General features: G+C 45.7%; 1 protein-coding gene across 1 annotated transcript in view; it reads right to left on the minus strand.

Annotated features, from left to right (window-relative positions):
- The window catches only part of magi2a (membrane associated guanylate kinase, WW and PDZ domain containing 2a), a 156631-nt gene that overhangs the window by 14117 nt on the left and 119359 nt on the right, over positions 1-23155 (minus strand). The window contains exons 7-12 of the mRNA XM_071527040.1: positions 22110-22167; positions 20508-20629; positions 18642-18824; positions 14067-14747; positions 4662-4693; positions 1441-1648 (exon numbers count right to left, since the gene is read on the minus strand). Coding sequence (XP_071383141.1) covers positions 1441-1648; positions 4662-4693; positions 14067-14747; positions 18642-18824; positions 20508-20629; positions 22110-22167 — 1284 coding nt within the window. The remainder of the gene's footprint in view (positions 1-1440; positions 1649-4661; positions 4694-14066; positions 14748-18641; positions 18825-20507; positions 20630-22109; positions 22168-23155) is intronic.

Below are 23155 nucleotides of genomic sequence, written 5' to 3' on the forward strand. Positions count from 1 at the left end.
GTACTGTAGGAATAGAGTGAATCACTGCTTTGGCCAGCTCTCTCACATGCCTTTCCTCCAATCAGGGGCAACATTAATCCAATAGATTTACATAAATGCTGACTCAAGAGAATTAACATGAATCACTATTACAAGTGTCTGCTCACAGTGCCTAGCAGGAGTCTGAGTGAAAGTGGCCTGAGGTTGCGATGCTGGGAAAAAAAAAAAAAAGGTTACGGCCCACTTCACCCACAACAGCGAGACAGGCAAATGGAGCATTCCTGAAAAGTTGTCTGTGCCGATTCCCTGCCGCGTCTCAACAAACCCGACTCCTGACCTTTAATGAATGGATGGCAACGCTGAATGCTACACTGATCACGGTACCCACCACTGAAGAAGGAGAGGGAGAGAGGGAGAGACAAAGAAAGACAGAGAGAAGGAGAGAGAGCCTGAGAGGTTTTGATAAGGAGCCTTTCCGACAGCCACGTCCTCTTGAATAACAGGTGCCTTACATAAGACTGCACATCACTCCTCTCTTCTTCAGTGGAGACCTGTGCAAACTTTGCTATCTCATGTCAGTCATGGCCACCTCAAAGAACAGCGTGAGGAGACCCAGAGCAACCTGGCAGAAACCGGCACTTGCCCTGACACCCCATACATGAGTAACAAGACTACATTCATACTGATACCATCTATTAACATTCTGGTATAGCGTGAGTCAAGCACTTTTGACGATGCATACACATACGTACATAAAAAGCACATGTGCATTTTTAGCCTTTATCCCCTAAAACTCAAATCATGATCCTGATGAAATCATACCCACGAAAAACGCATTGTGCAAAGCATTGTGCCAACAGTGAGACGATTGGCTGCTGTGTGAAGTGTTTACTCATGAACACATCTCTTCTCATGATGTGGGCTGGCGGAAAGTCAACGTCTGGATGCAAAGATCCTTCCAGCCGCTCAAAGAGGCTGTCAGCTGAGGGGAGGAGGGCGTTGGGCCCCAAGTACAAATGTATTGAGTTGGATTCATCTGTGGGCACTTAAGGAGGGAAGATTGTCAGACGAGATAATACGAGGGTAAGTAGCTGCAAACGCTAACGTAATCACTCTGAGGGAGTGCGTCCGCAAAGTTTCTGATGATTGTGCAATGCTGAGCTACTCATGCCCAAATTCTGCTTACATTCAGCAACGGATCTTTCAGTTTGATAGAAAGAGGTCAGTTCATTTCAATAAGTTTTGTGTGCAGTAGCAGAAGGTGATCTAAGACCGTGAATCTGTGACTGAGTTTGTGTGTGTGTGTGAGAGAGAGAGAGAGAGAGAGAGAGAAAGAATGATATGAAACTTCACTACTCCACCTGTGAATGAGGAGTCCGCCCCTCTTCTTCTCCTCTTTACCAGTGTTAGAAATGAGTGTTTGCACAGTGCTATTCCTGCAGTACGAGGTCTGGTACTTACGCCTACTCTCATAGATTGCCCTGGACTTCTCATAAAGGTCATAAGGGTCTGGTTTGGCCAGGGCCAGGGCCTCGGCGGCTGAGTCTGGGACCGAGGCCCTGTGGAGGTGGTGGGTTGGGAAGGGGGCGCTGTGGGGGACAACGGGGGCCGACAGGCTGGTCTGAGCGGGGCTGCCCTGGCCCTGCTGGGACTCCCACTGCTCCAGCACCTGCAAAGCACAGCGGCACGGGGTCAGTACTGCCCTCCCACCTCGCCCACTCCTGATGTTCGCACATAGCCCGCTAGCTGCTGCGGTAACCCTCCGAAGTAAAGCCAGGAGTTTGGCTTTGATGTGTTTCTGAGGCCTCATATGGATTCAAGCTAGGCAGGCAGGCAGCCAAGCGGTTAGTAGTGAGGTTAGTAGTAAACACAAGTGAAACATTTCTAATCTCTGTCTTTCATTATTGAGATCATAGTGTGAGTGGACTTTCTGTGCAGCTAAACCATGTGAGCGCTGGTGTTATTCAAAGCATAGATGAGAGAGACAATTAGATGTCAAGGCACAAGGTCTGGGTAATGGTGTTATTATTATTATTATTATTCAAAACTCACAGGAACAACAGCTCTAGGAAGTGGAAGAAGGCAGGAGCAGGCTAAGAATATCGCTGTGTCTCAGTCTGACTTTTGCCCCATGACAAAGAAGGGGGGACAGGCAATTTGGGGGTGCAGGGACCGCATGTAGCTTTATACTCTGTGAGAAATGATCAATCCTGCTCTAAATATGGCTGCAGAAAAGAAATAACACTTAGATCACTGTATATATGTATCAAGGATGTGTGCACATAGAGGTAGTCAGTCACTCTCAGGAGGGCAGCACTTCTTCTGAACGACTAATTATTGTGTGAAAAATGTGTCAAATTATCTTATTCCAAAAATCTGCAACACGGCCAGCGCACAGGCTACTCTTAATTTTTACAATGTACAACTTAGTATACTGACATATTGTATGAGATGCCCAATTTGCATATGTTGCATCCAAAGCACATGCCGAGTTGTGAGTGTGCTGTCAAGTGTTTGAGGTGACACAGGCAGTTTTGACAACACCAGCCAGTCGGAGTGTCAACCTTGATGTGTCAGATAGCTGGGCTGCTTGAGTCACGGCATGACACTAAGCAGATAGCCAAGATGACATGTTGACATGTCAGAAAGTGTGAGAGACGGATCCAGAGGGAATGACAAGCTTTTGATATTGAGATGGTGAGACTGGCTGCATATGGCATGCTTTAATATTGAGAATTACAGGGCGTCTGGTTCAAGATGTACCGAGAATAAATCTCAGCTCCATAAAAGCACCGGGCCAGAATCAAAGTGTTTCCTGTCTTTGTGGTTTCAGTCATGTCTGCTATTGATCTGAAGCACGTCTGCACAGGCCAGGCTGCCGAGACAGGGGACCTTATTAAGGCTGGGACTAGACTACTGCACCATGATCTCTCTCTCCCTCTCTCCCTCTCTCCCTTTCTCTTTCCCTCTGTCTATGATTAAGACTGCTCAAGCAAGCACACTACGGCTATAAGCTAGTTGACCAGATGAATGGAGCATACTGCAGGCAGTTTGGCTTTTGAAGGCACTACACAGGAACTACTGAAGCCATTTATAAACCAAACGCACCTGCACATAGTCCAATATTATATAGCCGTTACCTACAGTAATGGCTGAATCTGACAGGCAAATCTTGATAAGCTCATTTACTGACAGAACTCTTGGGGGGCTGCAGGCTGAGCCATCACAAGACTTCAGGTCAATATGACAATTAGGCTATTCCCCATTCTTCCCTTATTAGTTGTATTCCTCCATATTTCATTCTCTGGGCTTCAGAAATCTTTCTGTAACAACTGATATCCAATTAAACCTAGACTGAACTCTGGTGTGCAGGGGGTTTAGCAGCTGTTGGCAGAGAAGGTGGGGGTGGAGGCAGTGAACAAATGAGCACTAGGGGGTAAAAAGAGAGAAATGGTGAAAAAACAAGCACTAGGGCGGGGGCGGGGTGCGGGGGGGGGAGACCCTGCATGCTGTCTGCTACTCTGCGACGCTCGCAGCATTTCCCTCGGAGCTTGGAATTACAATTAATCTGCGGGAGACTGAAGAGATTGATTGAACAGAAACGATGAACAATGAGGGGGATTCCAGGGGACGAGCGTCTTGGAAGCCGCTGTTATGTTAACTGAGCACAACGGAGGTTTTCCTCTGTTGTGTGTATTGTCAGCATGATCTGGCATGGGGGCAGCGACTGGACCAATGAGCTGGGGTTAGGCGTTGGTCAGAGCGGTGCTGGGGGGGACGTCCTGGCATGGAATGGGTTACACATACACACAAAAAGAAACAGAGATAGATACAGACAGACTAAAGTGAATCTGTGCTGAGAGAATGAATGTATAGTGTTTTGAGTGTTTCTGGGGACAGTGGATAATACTAGAGTAGCGTATTATTATTTTCAGGGACAGTGGAAGCAGGCTGAGAAGCTGTGCGCAGGCTAGGAGTGCAGAGATACAGCATATGATGGCCCTTGCGCCCCCACCAAAAAAAATGCACATTTGAAAATACAGACTGTAAATAAAAAGGAAAAAAAGCTGAACAATCAGGAAGCAAATCTAGGTTAGTGTGAAATCGCAAAAAGCTCTGAGAAAAAAAAAAGAAAGAATGGATGAATGATATGAGATTATTGTAATTAACTAATTCCCATCAGTAATTTAAGAAGAGGGATGAAAATGCATCTAGACCATGCCAACCCAGTTAGATCACAGACACAGCATCACTAGAGGAGCGGTGTATTTCAGACACTGTGAGTGCAGACAGCCCTCATGGCAGTGAGTCAGGCTATGAGTCAGGTCTGACTCGCAGGTTGAAGTCTAGTGATGCTATATCCGTGAGTGGGCTACTTGACCTTTTTGCCGTCATAAAACAATAAAGAGGGGTCAAATATCAAGGGCTGGTTATTGCAGAAATGACCGGGGTATACAAATGCTAAATCATCAGTAGCGTTAGTACGGGGAAGGGGGAATAGAAGAGTCATTCCTAAATCCTACAAAGTACACCAGCAGCCACAGTTTAAAAACCAAGATTATAGTCATTCCGATAAGCACATATGCACACTGCAGCCATTGGTACGTAAAGGAAAAATCTATATTAATGATTAAGAAGCAGACATGAGGACAGTCCAGGTTTTGGGAGCCGATGCATGTTACCTGCTTAGGGGTCTTCCAGGGTGAATAGTGACCTGCAATGTTGAGAGAACAAAAAATGGTTTAGCCTAAAAAGATGGTAGAAGTAGAGCATGAGATTTCAGATTTAGTTTTTTTGCTTTGAAAGCCAATTCCATAAGATTTTAAAGGATGTTGAAATCAGAAAAAAAAAATCTACCTACAATATTTATCCACTGATTTACAGGTAAACCAAATGAGAATTAAAAACAAGACAAAAAAATGTTTATGAACAGTAGCGAGGATAAATGAAGAATTAACTCAAAGGAGATAAAAGAAAAAGCAAACAGAGTGTGGCAAATCAATATATGAGAGGCATGAGTTTAGTGGAATGCAGAAAGAGAGATTAGCATAAGACCTCCGAAAAGGCGTTCTTTTTAACAAGCGCCCTCGGTAATGTGGGGTGACTTCATATTTAATTGGTGGACTTGATAAAACATGATAGTAATCAACAGGCTGCAAAAACACTCTCACACGGTGTAAACCAAAATGACTTGAAGAGCTGTAATGAATTCATCTATTCCATTAGCTACATTAGCAACACAAATCAACCACAGCATTAGCGTTAGTCTCAGTCCTTACTCTTTAAATAGAATTTACCAATACCCTGCAGAAACCCTTGCATCTCAAAAAAGTCGTCTTTTCACAAATTAACAAAAAATAAAAAATCAATAATATCATCTAACATTTTCAATGTGGAGAAAAGGGTTTGCTGTCAATTAAGGAAAAAAGGCAAATACAAAATTTTGATTCATGAATTGTGATTCATGATTTCACAAGTAAGGTAAGGTAAGGTCACAGCACCTCAAAAAGTTATGTGGCCTGACCACACACATGGGCGCCTTAAGACAATTCCATATGTCTTCGGTAAATATTTAATGTGTTTAATTGTCTTGTTTTCAAACACCGGCGCCCATTAGGACTGGTTTTAAATAACCAGTGTTACCAGAGGTTTGTGAATCTATCATGGTGTTGTGTTGCTTTAGCCAGGGGGCACAGCAGTGATAATGAGGAGGCAGTGGGATTAGAGAATGCTGTGATTTTCACTGCAATGGAAAACTGGGAGTGGATGACTGAACCTCACTATAAAGCATTTTTAGTTTGCAATACAGTGCGGCAAGGTATAGGGCATACGTTTCCCTGCGACTTCCCCATTCATCTCAATTTGACCTTTAAAAAGGTTGGCAATTTTTTTGCTGTTTACAACAACATTCTTCAAGCACAATGTATAGTCTTTCTTCGATGATGGAAAGCAACAGTCTCTCTGTAGTTATATGGAAGAGCACAACAGTGGCAGCTAACATCAGTGCGTGCATACATGCATATGTGCACACACACACAGAGTAATGGAACATATGCTCCAGAACCATTTCCACAGTGAAATTCAGAGGAGCATGTAAAAAAAAAATTCATGCTCCATCTTCCTGATTCAATTTCCCTCCTTCCTGTCTTTCAAGTGCTGCCACAGATTCCCCTCCGGGAAGCTACAAGCGTATGCAAATGGGAAGGATCGAATTAAGGGGTGACTGCTCGAATTATGTGCCAGCCTTCCCAGCCTTGGCCTGGCGAGACTCCAATTACATTGTAAAAACATTTTGCCAGTAGAATGGTGACAACATGGAAAATAACAAAAACCAGACAAAGAAATCCAGCGAAGAATATTCTTTCAGACCGTCATTTTGTCACTAGGTCATAATCGGCCAGGCTGATCGTTCAAGGGAATTAAGATTTTTAGAGACAAAGCGATGGCGATAGCTTATCTAGAATTCAATACCAATTTCAATGCACATGGCGCTATTCTATCAGCCCAAACAAGAAAATAGCCTATATATTGAAAAGTAGAACCGCAGCTAGGGACAGATAGAGAGCCCTTTTACTATGAAAACTGTGTTCTCGTCCCCAAAGAAGGTCAATCAATACGAGTCTCTCTCTTTCCAGAATATCTACAGCTGAGCCGGTGTGAAGGACACAGCGACCAGAACAGAACAGTCCAGAGAACCTGAGCTAGACAGACAGAGGGGGGGGGGGGGGTGGTGGAGGGGTGGGGGTGGGGCACTACTAGGCATCACTGACCGAGGTAATCCTCGGGGTAGAGTCACTGTTAACTCAGGCGTACCAGACATTTAGTTGGACGTGGGTGTCAGTATGCCCCGTGGCTAAATGTTGAGGAGAGACAGGGGAGGGAGAGAGGGAGAGAGAGAGACAGGGAGAGGGAGAGAGAGAGAGAGAGAGAGAGAGAGAGAGAGAGAGAGAGAATGGGTAAAGGGAGCTGTCCATGGTGCTGAAAGCTCTGAGACTGAATGCTAATCAGACTTGTCAGCTCTGCTACACTGAGCTACATGCACACTTGCGGTGTCCAACTTGCACTTTTAGGCTCTATCCAAGGTTCTGACCTCCAGTATCCCATCTTAAGTGTCACCCTCCCGATGCACCTAAGAGCAGTAGAACACTGTTAATGAGGGCACAACTTCTCACCTCTCCACACGGTTCCCAGTGGGAAAGCGACAGTCTCCAGAAAACTACAGTATGGGAGTGTGTGTGTGTGTATCAATAAGTGCGTGTTTCCTTCATCTAAGCCCTGGGACAGCTCTAGGTAGTGATGAATGAGATTGGAGTCATGCCTCGTTTTCAACTCCAATTAGAGAGTTCTGAACTGGGAAGAGTCTTCAGAGAGCCGACTGGTCCCTCTGGCAACAGCCGCGCTATTCAGCCTCGGCGCCAACAACTCACAAAATCTTCAAAATGTGACAACCAAGAAGTGGTTCATGTAGGGCTGGTTCTGAGGCTGAAGCAAGGGTTAGTGTTGGGGTAGGATCCGTATCAAGTAATTCAAAATTAGACCAAGAAGACACGCTCCATGCGAAGGAAGGCAGTAATGATACAAACACAGCTCAAAAACAACCCCACTTCCATTAGATTTTAGCGCATGAAGACAAAGTAAGTCTCAAAATTTGTAAGGTGAAAAGAAGATGCTCAAACAGTATGTAGACTCTCTACAACAGCCAGATGAGTTCCCACTTTCTATCCATTGTACAAGGATCAGATTAGTTGTAAAAATGTTCCTATCCATTATTTCAAACACCATAAGATCAATAAAAGCACTTTCTACTGCAACCATGATTTTGCAGATTTGGTTGAATAAGAATCCAATGTGCGTTGATACAAGGCAACAGAAAACACTATGAGACATGTAATCGTCAAAATTACACACAAACCCATCCATTTGACACACATAAGTATAGACTCCTACATACACACATACATACATACATAGACACAGGCACAAAGCTCTTGATAATTTCACACCGAGAGGCTAACAGCAGTCCTTTCAATTATTTAAATAAGATTCTGATAACGCCAGATCCGATGGCAGCGTGTGTAAATCTTTCAGCACTGTATGAATATGTATCTCCATCCCATGAGGGAGGCTGGCAACTTTACATAATATCCATTCTATCCGAAAGCCCGTTCCATGTTGCCCTGATGTGCTCAATAGCAACCTGAATGTAGCTGTGTGCAACAAATGAAATGATTTGTGGGGTACATGGTTGAGTATGCATGACATTAAAGCTCAAAACAACACAATTTATTCATCCGCACTCACTGTGTAATCACTCCAGCTCAATGTAACCCAAATAAGAGTGCTTGATTTGTTTAAGAGGCAACCAAGGTTAGCAATTCCAGTCCTCCCACACACAGTGAAGCGATGAAGAGCCTAACCTTTGGTTCTGTGATCTAATTCTGATGGCAGTGAGTCCAAGCGTCACTGGCCTTGTTTAACCCCTTCCATTTCTGCTCCGATCTGGCTTAGCTCTTTACGCACACAACCCTTGGCTGTCTTCCCGGGCCCAATCCGATTGGCTATTGATCCCTGGCGGGCAGCTCCTCCGGGCTTGGAGAGGTGCATGGTGGGAACAGAGCTGTGAGTGTGAACATGGCTGACACTCAGTGGTCTACTGGCAGAATGCCGAACTCATCTCTCTCCCTGCTCTCTCTTCCCGCTCTGTCTCTTTGTTTCCAACTATTCTCTCTTGCATGCACATATGCGCACACACACAAACACCACACATACACACACACACACACACACACACACACACACACAGCCAATGAATCACTGTCTAGTTCCACACTGATTCCCTAGGTTACTGAGGGAGGCTCACTGAATCAAACCCTCCTTCTTTTCTTTCTCTACAAAGGAGATCCTCACCTGAGGTCTGCTTGCTAATACAAGTGGCCTCTGGTTATGCTTGTGTACATGACCAAGGCTGGGAGAAAGGTCCAACCAGACAGCAGATTCATAATAGCCCACATTTAACAGAAAAGGGAGTTATCCAAGTGTGTGGAAGCTTGTGTGCATAAGGCTGCCTTGGGATACGTGTGAATAAGACAGAAATGGGTAAAGTGTGTGCATGCTGGCCTGCCTGCCTGCCTGCCTGTCGTGTGTGTATTTGTGTACAGCCTATACAAATCAAACCATGTGGCTCAGCGTGTGTGTGAGTGTGTGGGCGTACAGCAGTGTGGGAGAATGCGGCATGTTAGGGAATGCTAAATGGGCATGTGTCTAGGTGAACGAGCCGAAAGTCTCCACAACTAATTACAGTCCTGCGTCTCTGCTGGTGTGGCAATGAGGACGCAGCCTGTTAATGGTCTAGATAGCCGCTAATGAGGCCTTCTGCCATGCATGCACGCACACACACACACACACACACACACAGACACAATAATTACTGCTGATGAGAGACAGAGCGCCCATTTGTTAGGCAAAACGGCTCGGGAGTCAAACTCAGATTTAAGGGATGGCTAAATACCATAACTATATTATGAGCGTGGGCTGTTTCAAGGTGATGAAGCTTAATTGACTGGATGGTTTGATCATAAGTGGCTTCATATCTGGATGGTGAAGTGGCGGTCAAATCGGCTCTACCGTCTCGCTTCTGATGCCGAGTGCTGTGGGAGTGGCGACACATTTCATGGGGCCACATAAACAACACACACAGGTTTCACTCTACTATTTCACTCTCAAACACACACACACACGCACCTGTTTACTCCTTCCACCATCTGCCATTGCAACAAACCATGCCATAGAGTAATATCCCTTTGTGCTGTAAAGCAATCCAGCAGATTTCCAGATGGTGGAACACAATGTAAATGCAGTGTAGAAGCTGCCAATCTTCTCGCCGGTGGTCTCTTTTGTTTACGATAATTATACTACTCTCTCAAAATTAATGTGGCGATGATTTATTGATGTTGAAATGCTACACGCAGCACCTTTAAATCCAGGACGTTAAACTCTGCATTACAACAGCAGCTCGCCGCAACGCTCTTTGGCTGAGTACCGTGTCCATGACAACACCAAGCCGAGCAAGACGAGCCTCGCTGAGCAGAGAGCGTAGCACTGTGGGCTACAATTCATCCACACGCCAGCTGTGTCCCGTTTTAATTCTCGCTCTCCCCCAGTTTTACTCCCTTCTCATTCTTTCTCTGCTCACCTCCCTTCTCCTTTTCTGCCTCTTTGAATTATACTCTCTCCCCTCACTTCCTCCCTCCCTCCTTCCTTACCCCGCTTTCTCTGAATATTTGTACAACTCAACAGCTGAGACAAAGATAAGAGAAGTGTGTGTGTGTGTGTGTGTGTGTGTGTGTGTGTGTGAGAGAGAGAGATTGACTGGTGCCTGTGGTTGCAGGTGACGCTCGGTCTGTGGACCTTCTCCGCCTTGCTGATCATTTATGATCTCTGATGCCGGCCATCAGGAGTGTGTCGTCATAGCAACGGCGCCATAAAATAACCATAACAGTGCCACTGGGTTCTGGTTGTGGGTGGCGTGTGTGTGTGTAAGCCTTGTGGGAGTATGTGAAATGTGTGGGAGTTAAGAAGGTTTAAAAGTGCTGTCAAACCCTCCTCTATTCGACTGTGTGTGTATGTGTGTGTGTATGTGTGTGTGTGTGTGTGTGTATGTGTGTGTGTATTTATGGCCTACATGGCCAGCAGAGGGCTCTCTGTCTAGGAAAAGCTGCCAGGAGGTGGTAGCCATGTCTGGAGTACTCAGACAGTCATTAAAAGAAATGCAGTCACACACACACACACACACACACAGCATACACTGGGTCAGTCCCCTGTGCTCATTCAACCTTCCGCTTCAGATTGTGTTTTGAAAGTAAGTGATGAGCTGTGTGTTCGTCCCTGAACAGGCAAATATTTGGACAGTCTGTCAGAGAGACAAGTGTGACAGTTGTTTGGTGACGGATATCAGCGATCACCTCTCTCTCTATTACACCGGCTAGTGGCGCAAGGCCTTAGAAAGAGAAACAGCCAGTTCAATTAGACTGTGTGGCCAGTGTCCAGTGGTCCTAAGGAGAGGGCCAAATTGTGCTGCGTTGAGAGGTGGAACATCATTTCAGCAGAATGGTGACAGTTTTATTACGACGGGTAATAGCTTGGCTAAACGCTGGAAGCTGGCCTCTCTGACGAGCTTGGATGGGAGGGGAGAATCAGCTGCACCTCAAATCAGACAGGACATGGGGTTAAGGCCTGGGTGCTGGGTGCTGGGGATGTGAGCTACTGGAGTCTTACGCCGAGATCACACTTAATCAACAATGCATTTGTGTTGCTGAGAACGGTGTGCGGCAACACAAATGTTCATAGCAAGGATCTCCTGGCTCAAATGTACTGAGTTGAAACTGATTAGATGTGGGTATCGATTGTAGTATTAACGTGAACTTTCAGTGCAGCTCTGATTCACTGACAAAAATGTGTTAATCACAAAAAACTTCATGGAGAGCTAGCAAAAAACAGGGCAAAAAAACAAACATTGGTTTTAGTGCATAATCAAAAAATAAGTACAATAAATCCAATAAATGTGACACCATTATCACAACGCATTGACTGAAATCAATGAGCCTCCATTGGAGAAGAATGTATTCAGTGCATTAAGTGTGATCCCAGCCAGAGAAGACAAACACATGGGCCATCTGGGTACTTGCAGGATCTACCATTGTCTTTTTATCCTTGTTAGCATTACAAAGTAATTAGCTCTTACTATTTTGGAGTCTGTGAATGGCAGAGACAACATTGCCTCACCAACAATCTAAATATATGCAGTCTTGTGTGGGAATCTATGAGCAGTGGATGAGTATGCGAGCATGTTCCTGCTTAGCTCCACCCCTCCTTGTTCATCTCTATCATTTATTTATTTATTTATTTATTTATTTGTTCCGCTCATGGTAGTGCACTGTTCAATTCACAATCAAAACACAACTCAATTTACACATTCCATGAAGATGAAGATGAAGATTAATCTTTGTCCCCCACCCTGAAGGCATATTGGTGTTATGGCTCTATTTCTTAGCCCCACTCAATTCTGCTCACATGCACCACACGCAGTCAAAACACCATGCTTCTGTAAGAGCAGACTGGGCGGTACTGGGTGTTTTCACCTCTAGCTCCTACAGCTTGTCATGTCACCGGATATCAACAGAAACAGATGTGACACTGCACCCTGGCGTATTGTTGTGTAGTGGAGCTAAGCCGCATCCAGATTTGGAATAATGAGATGAAATACAGCATGTAAATAAGTTTGCCATTTTTTCCACAGGCCAACAGGCGGCTTTTAGATGGGAGCGCCTGTTTCGACCTTCTAACGCTCTGCTGCGAGTGAGGAACCCGGACAGATGGCAGCAGCGCTTCACAGTTAGCTTCCTGCACAGATGGGAGACTGTGTGTGTGTGTGTGTGTGTGTGATTGTGCGTTTGTGTGTGTGTGTGTTGACAGATTGGAGATTTTTGAGATGGTGGCTCAAAACTTCTGACCCTTCCTGTGTGTGTCTGTGTGTGTCTGTGTGTGTGTGTGTGTGTTGATACTGAGATACTGAGGCTCAAAATTTTGGACCCTTCTATTTTTTGGACTACTGTAGAGGGAAATCCTCCTTTTCCTCTCTCCTCCAAGCCACCATCTTCTTTTTGATTCTCCTCTTGTTTGTTGGCTTGCTGACAGAGACATGGGTAGCCTAATAAAGAAATAAATGGCAATAAATCAATTCAGAGGACGCTGCTGACCTTTGTGTGCAAGTCTCCATGGTGTCTGTGGCACCAGGCAGTTGGCATTATGATTGGTATGTGACATTACACAACACCAAGAGGCAAAATTCAGAACTATAAATTGGTTCCAACAGCAGTATTGGTTTTCCACTCTAGTTGGCTTAGCTTCCAGCCAGCATTATGAACACCTATAAGCACTAAAATCCATGTGCCGTCACTTGCAGCATGCCAAGCTAAATCAAGGACAAGTAAACTACAAGAGAAAAGTAATTTCACAACACGGCCTGCAAGGTTCCAACCGCAGATCCTACCCTCTCGGTTGACAAAGAACTACTGTGTGTGTTTCTAGTTTAATTAAAATCTAGTGTTTTAATCTTCAACCCCAGTCTATTGGCTGAGTCATCACTGGCAAAGATGTACTAGCTCCACAATTCAATAAGGAGGCAAGCTTAGGCGTAGGGCTGCAGATCACAGCAGGCTTAAACACTACTTATGTTCTGTTCTTAGAGCCTTACACAGACTCCGAGAACACAGCGGTGAATCTTGCCTCTCTCCCTTACAATGTCAGGGATATCGCCATTTTAAAACAGTGAGGTGTTCTAAGTTTTCTGCCTTTTTGAGCTAGGGAGCACAGAATTTTCTAGAATAACTCCCCTAACACACACACACACACACACAGACACACACACTAGAATATAGTCTGCTACCTGTTGATTCTGCAAATAATAACCCTGTCTGTGACTCACAACATGAGTGCATAATTACAATTGTCAGCGGGCCACACATTCAGAAAAACATAGGGTAAAAAGCACTTCAGAAAACTTGGAGTGCAGAATTTAGTGAAAAACCAGGCACAAACTGCTGCTACTTTTTTTTAATCTTGGGCTTTTTATCTGTATCCAACAGAAAAGAAAGGTTGTCATACATGTGAAACCCCCATTGAAAGTGACTCAGCACTGAACAAAGCATGAACTCCAATCAATGGATATTGGTATGCTAGGAAATATTGCTAAGTATGCTGGGGAGTGGCATCTATTCTTGCAAGTAAACTGAAGGTAAGCACTTTTGTCCCCGAGTACAGAAAGGAAACTAAGAAGGGCATGTGAGAGTGCGTCATGTGCGTCAGCCAGTCAGTTGGACTGTATAATAGGTTTCTGTGGTCTTTGGACTAGAAACACACATGTATACACACACTCACACACACCTGGCTACAACGACAAAAGATGAAATAGATGAATAGGCAGATAGGAAGCTAGAAAGACAGATATAGAGTAGATGAGGAGAAATGCGGGCTCATCTGCTGAGCCAACAATCTTCCACCCCATCCCTACCCGCAGCCGTCTCTCTTACCTGCCCCGCCTCTCTGGATCACCAGGCTGGTCTCGGCTCCCACGCCGCACTCCTTGAGCAGCTCCACCACCTGGGTGTGTGTGAATCCCTGGACGGGCTGCTGGTTGATCTCCACGATCAGGTCACCCTCGCACAGGCCGGGGCAGCCCAGCGGCTCCAGCACCTGCTTGACCCGCTGGCCCGTGGCGCTGTCGGCGATGGTGAAGCCGAAGCCGTCCACGCCCTTCACCATGGTCAGGGTCAGCAGCTCCCCCTGGGTGGCCCCCGACGACGCCATGGAGACGCTGTCGGGCGGCGTGGTGCCGGTGGTGGGCGGGAGCGAGCCGTCCAAGTGGGTGTCGCCCGGGTGAGGGGCGAGCAGCTGCTGCTGGGCGTTGACCTGGTCCTGGCCGGGGTCGGCCACGAAGCGCGCCGTGCGGGAGATGTAGTCCAGGTAATTGTCGTAGCCCGTCCTGCCATTGACCATGATGGGCCGCTGCTCCATGATGCCTAGCGGGGAGATGATGGTGGTGGTGGTGTTGTTGGCGTTGGCGGGGTCCTCCGGGTCGTAGGGCAAAGGGTAGCCGCGACACAACACCAGGGTCACGCTTTGGCCGATGGGCACCGACTGGAAGAGCTTGACCACGTCAGCGTGGGTGGTGCCCAGGACGCACACGTCATTAATGTAGACAATGACATCACCTGCAGGGGAGAGAACGAACAGGTAGAAACATCATGGTGAGAAATAACAGCTGAACCACTGGGGAAAACCTCAACTAACAACACTGGACTACAGCTCTTCCTCGATCAACAGTATATCAGCACTGGACTCTTATTGGACTCCCTTCAGAGCCATAAACATTTCCTGTACTACAGATAATGTCACCGCAGATAATGTCATTACCTGCTTTTCAAGTGTAAAATATTGTAGTTGACAAATGGCTAAAATGTTCACCACTTACAGGGGCAACAGCTGTTATTTGCTTGCTGCAATAAACTGTAGATAAAGCCTGGGAGACAATTAATGTCCCGGCACAAAAGCGCTCTCCACCCTGCCTTGTGCCTTATCTTTGTCTCAACCAGATTATTGAATATTGCGTTGTGCGCAGGCAGGTACCACATTCTTTAAAACACTGGGTGAGCGGGAACACAAGGTGATCCATATTAAAGTCTGACAACCAGTACTACCTAGGTTGATAATGAAAACAATTATTTTCCAATTATAGGCATAATTGTCATGCTAATTAGAGAGAGGAGGGGGAGAGAGTACGGGTGGGAAGCGGAGAGAGAGAACGAGAGAGAGAAAGATAAAGATCCTTCATGATTACAAAGCAAGGCATGTGTTAACTGATTGCCCCTCACCTTGCTAACCGCAACCTCAATCCTGTCCAATTCTCCATTGCAAACGTGAGCAGGAGACTATATTGGTGCTAATGGTTGGCTCAATGCCACTTTTTCTAAATGAACTTGGCAATTCATATTGATTTCCTGGATTGACTCTTGAAGTGGAATCGAACCTGTAGTCCAGCTGCTGACCACACCGCTGACCCCTCTGAATGACAGAGGCATAGTTAAATGGAAGTTGAAGTTAAGATATCAAAGAAATGCTCTCTCTCTCTCTCTCTCTCTCTCGGCGTAGACTATGTCCCATTTACGTGGAGAAATGCTTTCCAAGTTTTAATGCTCCGCTGGTATTGACAGAGCAAGCTCACACCTCGAGGCAACGTGACGTGAGGGACTTTTTAATTAATCCGGGTAAACGCAGCCGACATTTGCCTTGAGCCCCGGTGTCAGAATCAATAGTTTTGCACACTGGCAGAAAACAAATGATGGTGCCGTGACCTCACGGTGCCCTCGCCATGCCCAGAGATCTCATTCTGTAAGACCAGGGAGGAAATGCAGGGAGACGGAGAGCATCAACTCACTCTTACAGGCACACAAAGCTACAAACATGAACACAAACTCAAAAAGATAGAAAACCGAGACATAGACCCACACTCTTGCTCATTCAGACACACAAGGTACACACAGCGTTTGACCCTTGCATGAATAACAGCCCTCTCTGCATCCATCATAAAAACGCACTATTCCCCAGCATATTCTAAATCACACTGACCTTAACTATAAACCCCATGCACTATGGGACCAAGGCCCATGCCTCCAGCTCCTCCATCTTTCATTGTCCAACCCTCACATTTTCCTTATGACATATTCATCTCAGGCTAATGGTGTGTTCAAGAGTCTGTCGACATAACGCGAGGTCTCTCTGGCCCTGCCAACACGAGGCCATCATAACAGTGCAGTTTAGAGTCTCAGCGGGGGGGGGGGCGCGTTTGTGAGAGTCTGTGGGCTTTTTATGTGTGGGTCTGTGTGTGTGTGTCTGTGTGTAGTGCAGTCCAAATGGGGTGATGTGCAGGCCAAAGTCACTATCTGCATCATTGGAGAGTTAAACTTGCAGATGTAATTGCAATAATGACAGGATGTGCACGTTTTGAACGTTGAGACTTTGAGACCTTTTTAATACTAGTTAGAATTAAAGTTAAGATCCATTTTGCAATTGACATAAGCATGAAAATTGTAGACGCAGTAGAATATAAGTCTCCGTGACTGGGCTGACTTGTCACCAGAAAAACAGCGCAGCAAGAAAACTCACCATTCTAAAACTGAATTAAAAACTTGAAATGTTTTATTTAACTCTCCACCAAACCCTGAGTTTAGATAATATAATTTAAGACATTGCAGTCATCCCACTAAGCCAAAATTTTTTGACACCTCAATTTTAATCCTCAAGCCTCTCCCATGCTACAGCTGAGGCTTGAAGTTGAACCTTCAGGAATTTACGCAAGTTGAGGTCTTTGTTCTTTGAATTGTGTGTTTGTGTGGGCGATTATGATATACTATGTATAATGCATTATGACTTACAGTATATTATGTTGAATCAGCTAAAATGTTCTCATTTTTTTTTGTATATGAGCTTATGCAAATAGACCACATAGTATATGGATACAGTTCTGCAGAATTCCCTCTGGTGCTGAATGTGTGGTGCAGCAATTAGACTCCCAAGTTTGAAACACACCAACAAACCCCCTAGATTTTGTATTAAGAACTGCCTCTAGCATTCAAATTAAGCCTATCTCATTCCATAGCTATATACCCCCAAAACCACAAAAATATCATTGCTATGAAACCCCAGTTACATGAACAAAAATGAATTCAAAGGCAATATGTTAAATATTCTACAAAACACACTAAAATCTTGTTCCAGGACATGGCCATATGTGGTCTAGCAGTAGTCCATCAGATAAAAAAACACTTGTATAAGATGTTTGTGCTTGAACACGCCTGCCTGGCTGTGGAATCACGTAGTGGAGACAGGCAAGAGGGGTCATGAGGAGAAAGTGGCACAAATCATCCATCTGGAATTGGGAATTTCACACCTCTGCAGGCCTGGGTTTCCTCTGTGTGGGCACTGACTTCTGAGTTCTGTGATAGAGCTAGCTCTGCAATCGCAGAAGTAGGACACAGAGTCTGGGGAGAGGGGGTGGGGGTGGGGGGGTGGCGGAGGGGGGGAGTGGACGGTAAGAGGGAGATGGAGTGGAGACGAGCCGAGGGAGGGATAGAGGCGACGAGAGAGGACAGAGGAGAGGGGACCGGAGGTGGGAAAAGTGGGAGGAATCTCGTAATTATTTCTGGGGAGAGAACAGAGGGAAGAGCGAGGGAAATTAAAAAAGGTGAAAGTGGGAGGAGGGGATGAGAAGACAGAGGGAGAGACCCAAAACGCTCCATAAGCGGTATCGTCGAGATAAGCTTTATTAGTCGCTGAGGGGAACTTTATCGTGGACATGCAAGCGTTGCTGCGCCCACATACATATAAAAAAACAAAAACATGAAATTTATGACCCAACGTTCTGAAAGAAGTCTGTTAACGCAACTACAATTTAATAAAACAGTCCAAAGCACATGGACAGTACTGGCGTAAATACAGAGACAACTCTCAGACTAGTATTCTGATAAATGAGCGGTGTAAGCTCTGTTTCTGCTCCAGCCTACAGAAGTAGATAGACGCTTCAGTGCATGCTGAGAGCATTGACAAACCTGCTAGTTCTATTCCCTTGACCTTTACTACAGCTGCTCTGTGTGTGTGTGTGTGTGTGTGTGTTCGTCCGCGTGCGTGTGTGTATCTGTGCATGTATGCGCTTGTGATGTGCCGCAGTTCCTCCCCCATGTGGCCACAGCCAGGAGTTATGGTGTTCATAAAGTCCCCGTCATGATTAATGGAAGAACAAAGCTCTGCAGATGGCGCATACACACATACACACACACACACACACATACACACACACACACACACACACACATACACACACACACACACACACACAGAGGAACAATGCAACCTTGGCAAGTTGCACCTGCAAACGCACACACATATGCATACATACATAAATAGAAAATAGAAAATAAAATATGTATATTTTGCATGTGTGTTTGAGTGTAGAACTGTACTTGTAGCCATTTTATCAGGCAAAGCTTTGTCTCTCTGTGTACATTTTCTGTTTGTGAGCGTGTGTTTGTGTGTCGTGTCTGAAGTTTTACCTGTGGCCATCTTGCCGTCGGCTGCGGCCGGCCCGTCGGGGATGACACTCTTGACCTGGAGGAATTCGTCAGGCTCGTCCCCTCCGATGATAGTGAAGCCAAAGCCCATGTTGCTCTTCTGCAGAGCCGTGGACAGGAAGCTGCCCTTCAGCTGGGTGGGGTCCCGCGTGAACAGGGGCTTCTCTGTAAAGGACATGTGCGGACACACACACATATTGATGAACCAAATACAACCGTCAAATTGTATATGCTTCACAGTAGGGATACAATGAACCTCAATTCTGGTACATTTCATGGGGTAGGGGTAGGGGTAAGGCTTATCAACTGAGATGGGGAAACTGGCAGGGTGTGATTTTATTGTAAAACAGAGAACAGAGACAGTGGTGGGGCTGTGGTGCTGAAAGATGCAGGTATGGTACAATCGTTGCAAATGCAAAATCCTTCCCTGGCACACTCAAACATGTAAAAATATCATCTGTTCCTCTCGTCCCATGCCGGGTGTTTTGGTAGCTGGAAACACTTTAGAATATCAGAGCAAAATATACAGTGGGCAGAAAAGGGGCAGGGGGCATCCACGGTGCAGTACGTCTGTCCCATCCCAAGGTTACCAAGGAAGAAGCAATCGCGAAATTCTGCAAATGACATGCTGTCAGGAATCACGCAGGGATCAGGTCCAAGAGAAGATGCTTGAGGGGGTTGAATCAAAGGAGGAGGGAGAGCTGGGAGATTTCTGGAGGAGGGCTTCTGTTGTAGGAATGAGGGGATCTCAGCCAACAAGCTTAGTCACACTCAACCGAGTCTCCCATCCTTTCACCTCGCAAGGAGACGTGGCTAGTGTGTTAGTTTACATCCTTTGTTTGCCGTCACTGGTCCAGACATAGACCGAGTGATTACATTCTCCGCCTGCTTACGCCAGGCGATAAGGGACGCACTAAGACATGTCACGCTGCACGCTCGCCACACAAATCCCGCATTTGCCTCAAGGGGAGAGCTTGCTTGCTAGCTAGCATGCTTACAGTAAGTCAAACGAGCGCAGGCAGCGAGAGCGAACCTCCTTCCCTTCTCTCCTGGCCTACTTACTGACAAAGTGCCACAAGGAGAAGGGGCTACAGACAGGCTGCTCTAGCACCACAGTGCAGGCGGAGGTGTGAAGCGGCTGCTGCTGCTGCTGCTGCTGCTGCTGCTGTTGTTGTAGTTGGTGGTGCAGGCACGTGTTCATCCGCCGAGTCAGAACACGCCGGAGCGGGGAGACGTCGGCCGAGGAGGACGTACCGTACACGGCCGCCCTGCGACCCGGAGTCGGCGAGCGGGAGAGGTCGCCGAGGCTGTGGCAGCGCTCCGGCGCCGGGGCGACGTGGGCGAGGGGCGATCTGGGGAGGGAGGAGCAGTGGCTGCCATCCTCCACTGGCATCGGGGTCGGGCGGGGAAGGAACAAGGAGGAGGAGGTGGAGAAGGGAAGGAGAGAGAGAGCCTCACTGGACTGTACACAGGGAGTGTAACCACGGAGACAGGCTCTCAACTCAGAGCGGTCGACTACTACGTTACTACGGAAACAAACCTCCACTTCACCGGTCCAGACAGTTTTTCTAGAGGTACCTCCTACTGCTACTAAAACAATGGTAGGCGGAGAGGAGCAAGGCAGTGAGTATCAGAGCAGTGATTAGTGAAAGCTGACAGTGAATCACATTTAAACACACACACTCATTTAGAGCACTATCTATATGACAAAAAGTATTACTATTAACAAAATACTCTTCATCACTGATTTAAATTGATTTTGCTATCATGCAAGAATAGTCTCTCCATATACAGATAATCAGCATACATATATAGAAACATAAATACGCGACTGAGCGGTGCTCTTACCTCTGTAGATGGTGGGGAGGGGCAGTGAAGACAGACCCTGGCTTTGCATCTGCTGCTGCTGCTGGAGTCTCCTCTTAGCCTCCAGGACTGGGTTCTCAAACTGGGTCCTTCGGTTTATATGGCTACGTGATTACAAAACAAGAGAGCGTTCAGATTTCTCACCATCCCGCTACACTTAACTTAGTCCCCCTCTCGGCACAGATCTGAAACCCTCGCGCTACAGTGGCTTTTGCTATGATGATTAATTAAATGGCCAATCCCCAGATTATGCAATAGAGCCGCAGAATGGTTTTGCCGGGTAAAATGAACAAGCGACTGATTAGGGGCTTTTCTTCTGAAAGTCAGCCGGTCTTATAACCAACATTATGTGAATCATTAACTGGGAGGTTTCCTGAAACCTGGATGGGAAGTAGCAATTTCCTTTAACGTCCCCCGTCGTTCTTAATTTAGTTTGTATGGGGGAGAAAGTCAATGACTACAAATACTGTTAATTTGCCAGTGTGAAATAATTAGTCATCATTAGATACTTCCTTCATTCTTTGAAACTGCATTGTACACAAGCACCCAACAAACACACACACACACACACACACACTATCACTATCTCTCTCTCTCCTCCCAACTTATCTTTTAATGAATGTCACAGTAACACGGTGCAAATTACAATAAAGCTTGACTACATTTTATATGGTTACATCATTTCAAGGTCTGGCAACTTCATTCATGATGTTGGCATATGATGGCACAGGGTGAGTATCTGGGCAGCAAGAGGGCAGCGCAGAATATCAGCCGGTGTGTAGCCAGGTGGCGTGTTGAAGGTTTTCTTAAGAGGAGGCGAGCCAAACAACTCCCCCTGCCTGTCTAAAAATAGACCCTCGTCCCTACGCCCCGGAGTGGAGCGCATCCAGCCAGAGAAATGACACCTCCGAACAGCGGAGGGACGTTCAGTTCAATAGAGAGGACAGGCTACTGCATTGACAAGCTACTGCGGCAGCCACTATGTAGGTAGATGCACACGGATGAGGATGCACACTCACACACTCACACACACACTCACACACACACACACACACACACGCAGAGAATGTTTACATTGATTTCTGCTCATGATCCAATCTACAGATATAGATACACAGGGAGTGTTTCAGACAGACAGATAAGATAGAAACATGGATAAGCGCACACACACACACACACACACACACACACACACACACACACACACACACACACACACACACACACGCAGAGAATGTTTACATTGATTTCTGCTCATGATCCAATCTACAGATATAGATACACAGGGAGTGTTTCAGACAGACAGATAAGATAGAAACATGGATAAGCGCACACACACACACACACACACACACACACACACACACACACACACACACACACACACACACACACACACACACACACACAAATAAACTTCCCTTTGCCCGCAAACAGTAAGCCATTAGTGGCCAGACAAAGGGAGCAGCTGCATCCTGGCCGCAGCGCCAGCACGCTCGTAATGAATATGATTAATACAGCACCACTGGGCTACATTGGAAATCAAAAGCACGCCATTACATATTAAAGATGTATCCGACTTACTCAACATAGTAGCTGCCGTAAATGGGGTCATCGATTTTCTCCCAGCCGTACGGAAGCTCTGTAAAAGCAAGACAACAATAATGAAGGGCTTGTTTATTCAACGAGCTTGCAAAAACATATTGATCTTCCATGAAAAAAATCTTTGTGGCAGAATTAGTTTACATCATTGTACTGCTGTTAATTGCCAGGGATTTGATGGCGCCATAACATGTTAATTGGATGGATCGTTGTTCTTTCTGAGCAGGCTTAATGTTCGTGTTTTACCCCAAGGCTTGCGAATGTTCTGGATGCGTTCGGCTGAAATCTCGTCTTTTATAAAAATTTGATGGAGACAAGACATGAGATAAAACACAACCCTGTATATTCTCAACATCTTGTCACATTGATTGATTTAAAGAGGCTACTGTCTGTCTAAAGCTGTGCATCAAATGCATCCCTCTCCATGAAAGAGTCGCAACATAACACTAAATATTGATGGATCTAGTGGCTGAATTTGAATTTGTAAAATATTTATGCCCTGCATCTTTTCCATGTTGTAAATATTGTGTTTTGATGCAAGAACTTTGCATAGATTACCAGCTTCAACTAGAGCAAGCACAAACCCTGAGGGTGTTCAATATCAACTGGAACACATTTCTATCGGTGTACTACAGTTTGGCTCAAAATATTACATACTGAAGACTGCATGCAATTACTGACAAATGACATATGCTCATCTCATTTTAAAGCACAGTAGTCAAAAGAAACAGTAGTGTGTATTGTGTATCAGAATAGGAGTGACACATATCAGAGTATGAATGTCAATATTATAACTTTAGATTCATTATTTAAAAAACAAATTTTTAAAGTGTAAGGGATGGATTGAACCATTAGAACACGTTATATGTAAATGAATAATGTGTTGAGCAATATATATTTAATAATACTTCAAGCTATCACTGATCTCCACCACCATGGGATTGGCATGCTTGTTGAGGAAGAGGCTTTCCATTGGATACATCCTTCTTGGGAGGTCAGTAATCCTTCCCCCTTCCTCTAACCAAAAA

Source organism: Centroberyx affinis, unplaced genomic scaffold (assembly GCF_046629955.1).
Source record: "Centroberyx affinis isolate AG114_WGS23_722 - 3 ecotype Tasmania unplaced genomic scaffold, CSIRO-AGI_Caff_v1 ptg001486l_1, whole genome shotgun sequence".
Lineage (NCBI taxonomy): Eukaryota > Metazoa > Chordata > Actinopteri > Beryciformes > Berycidae > Centroberyx > Centroberyx affinis.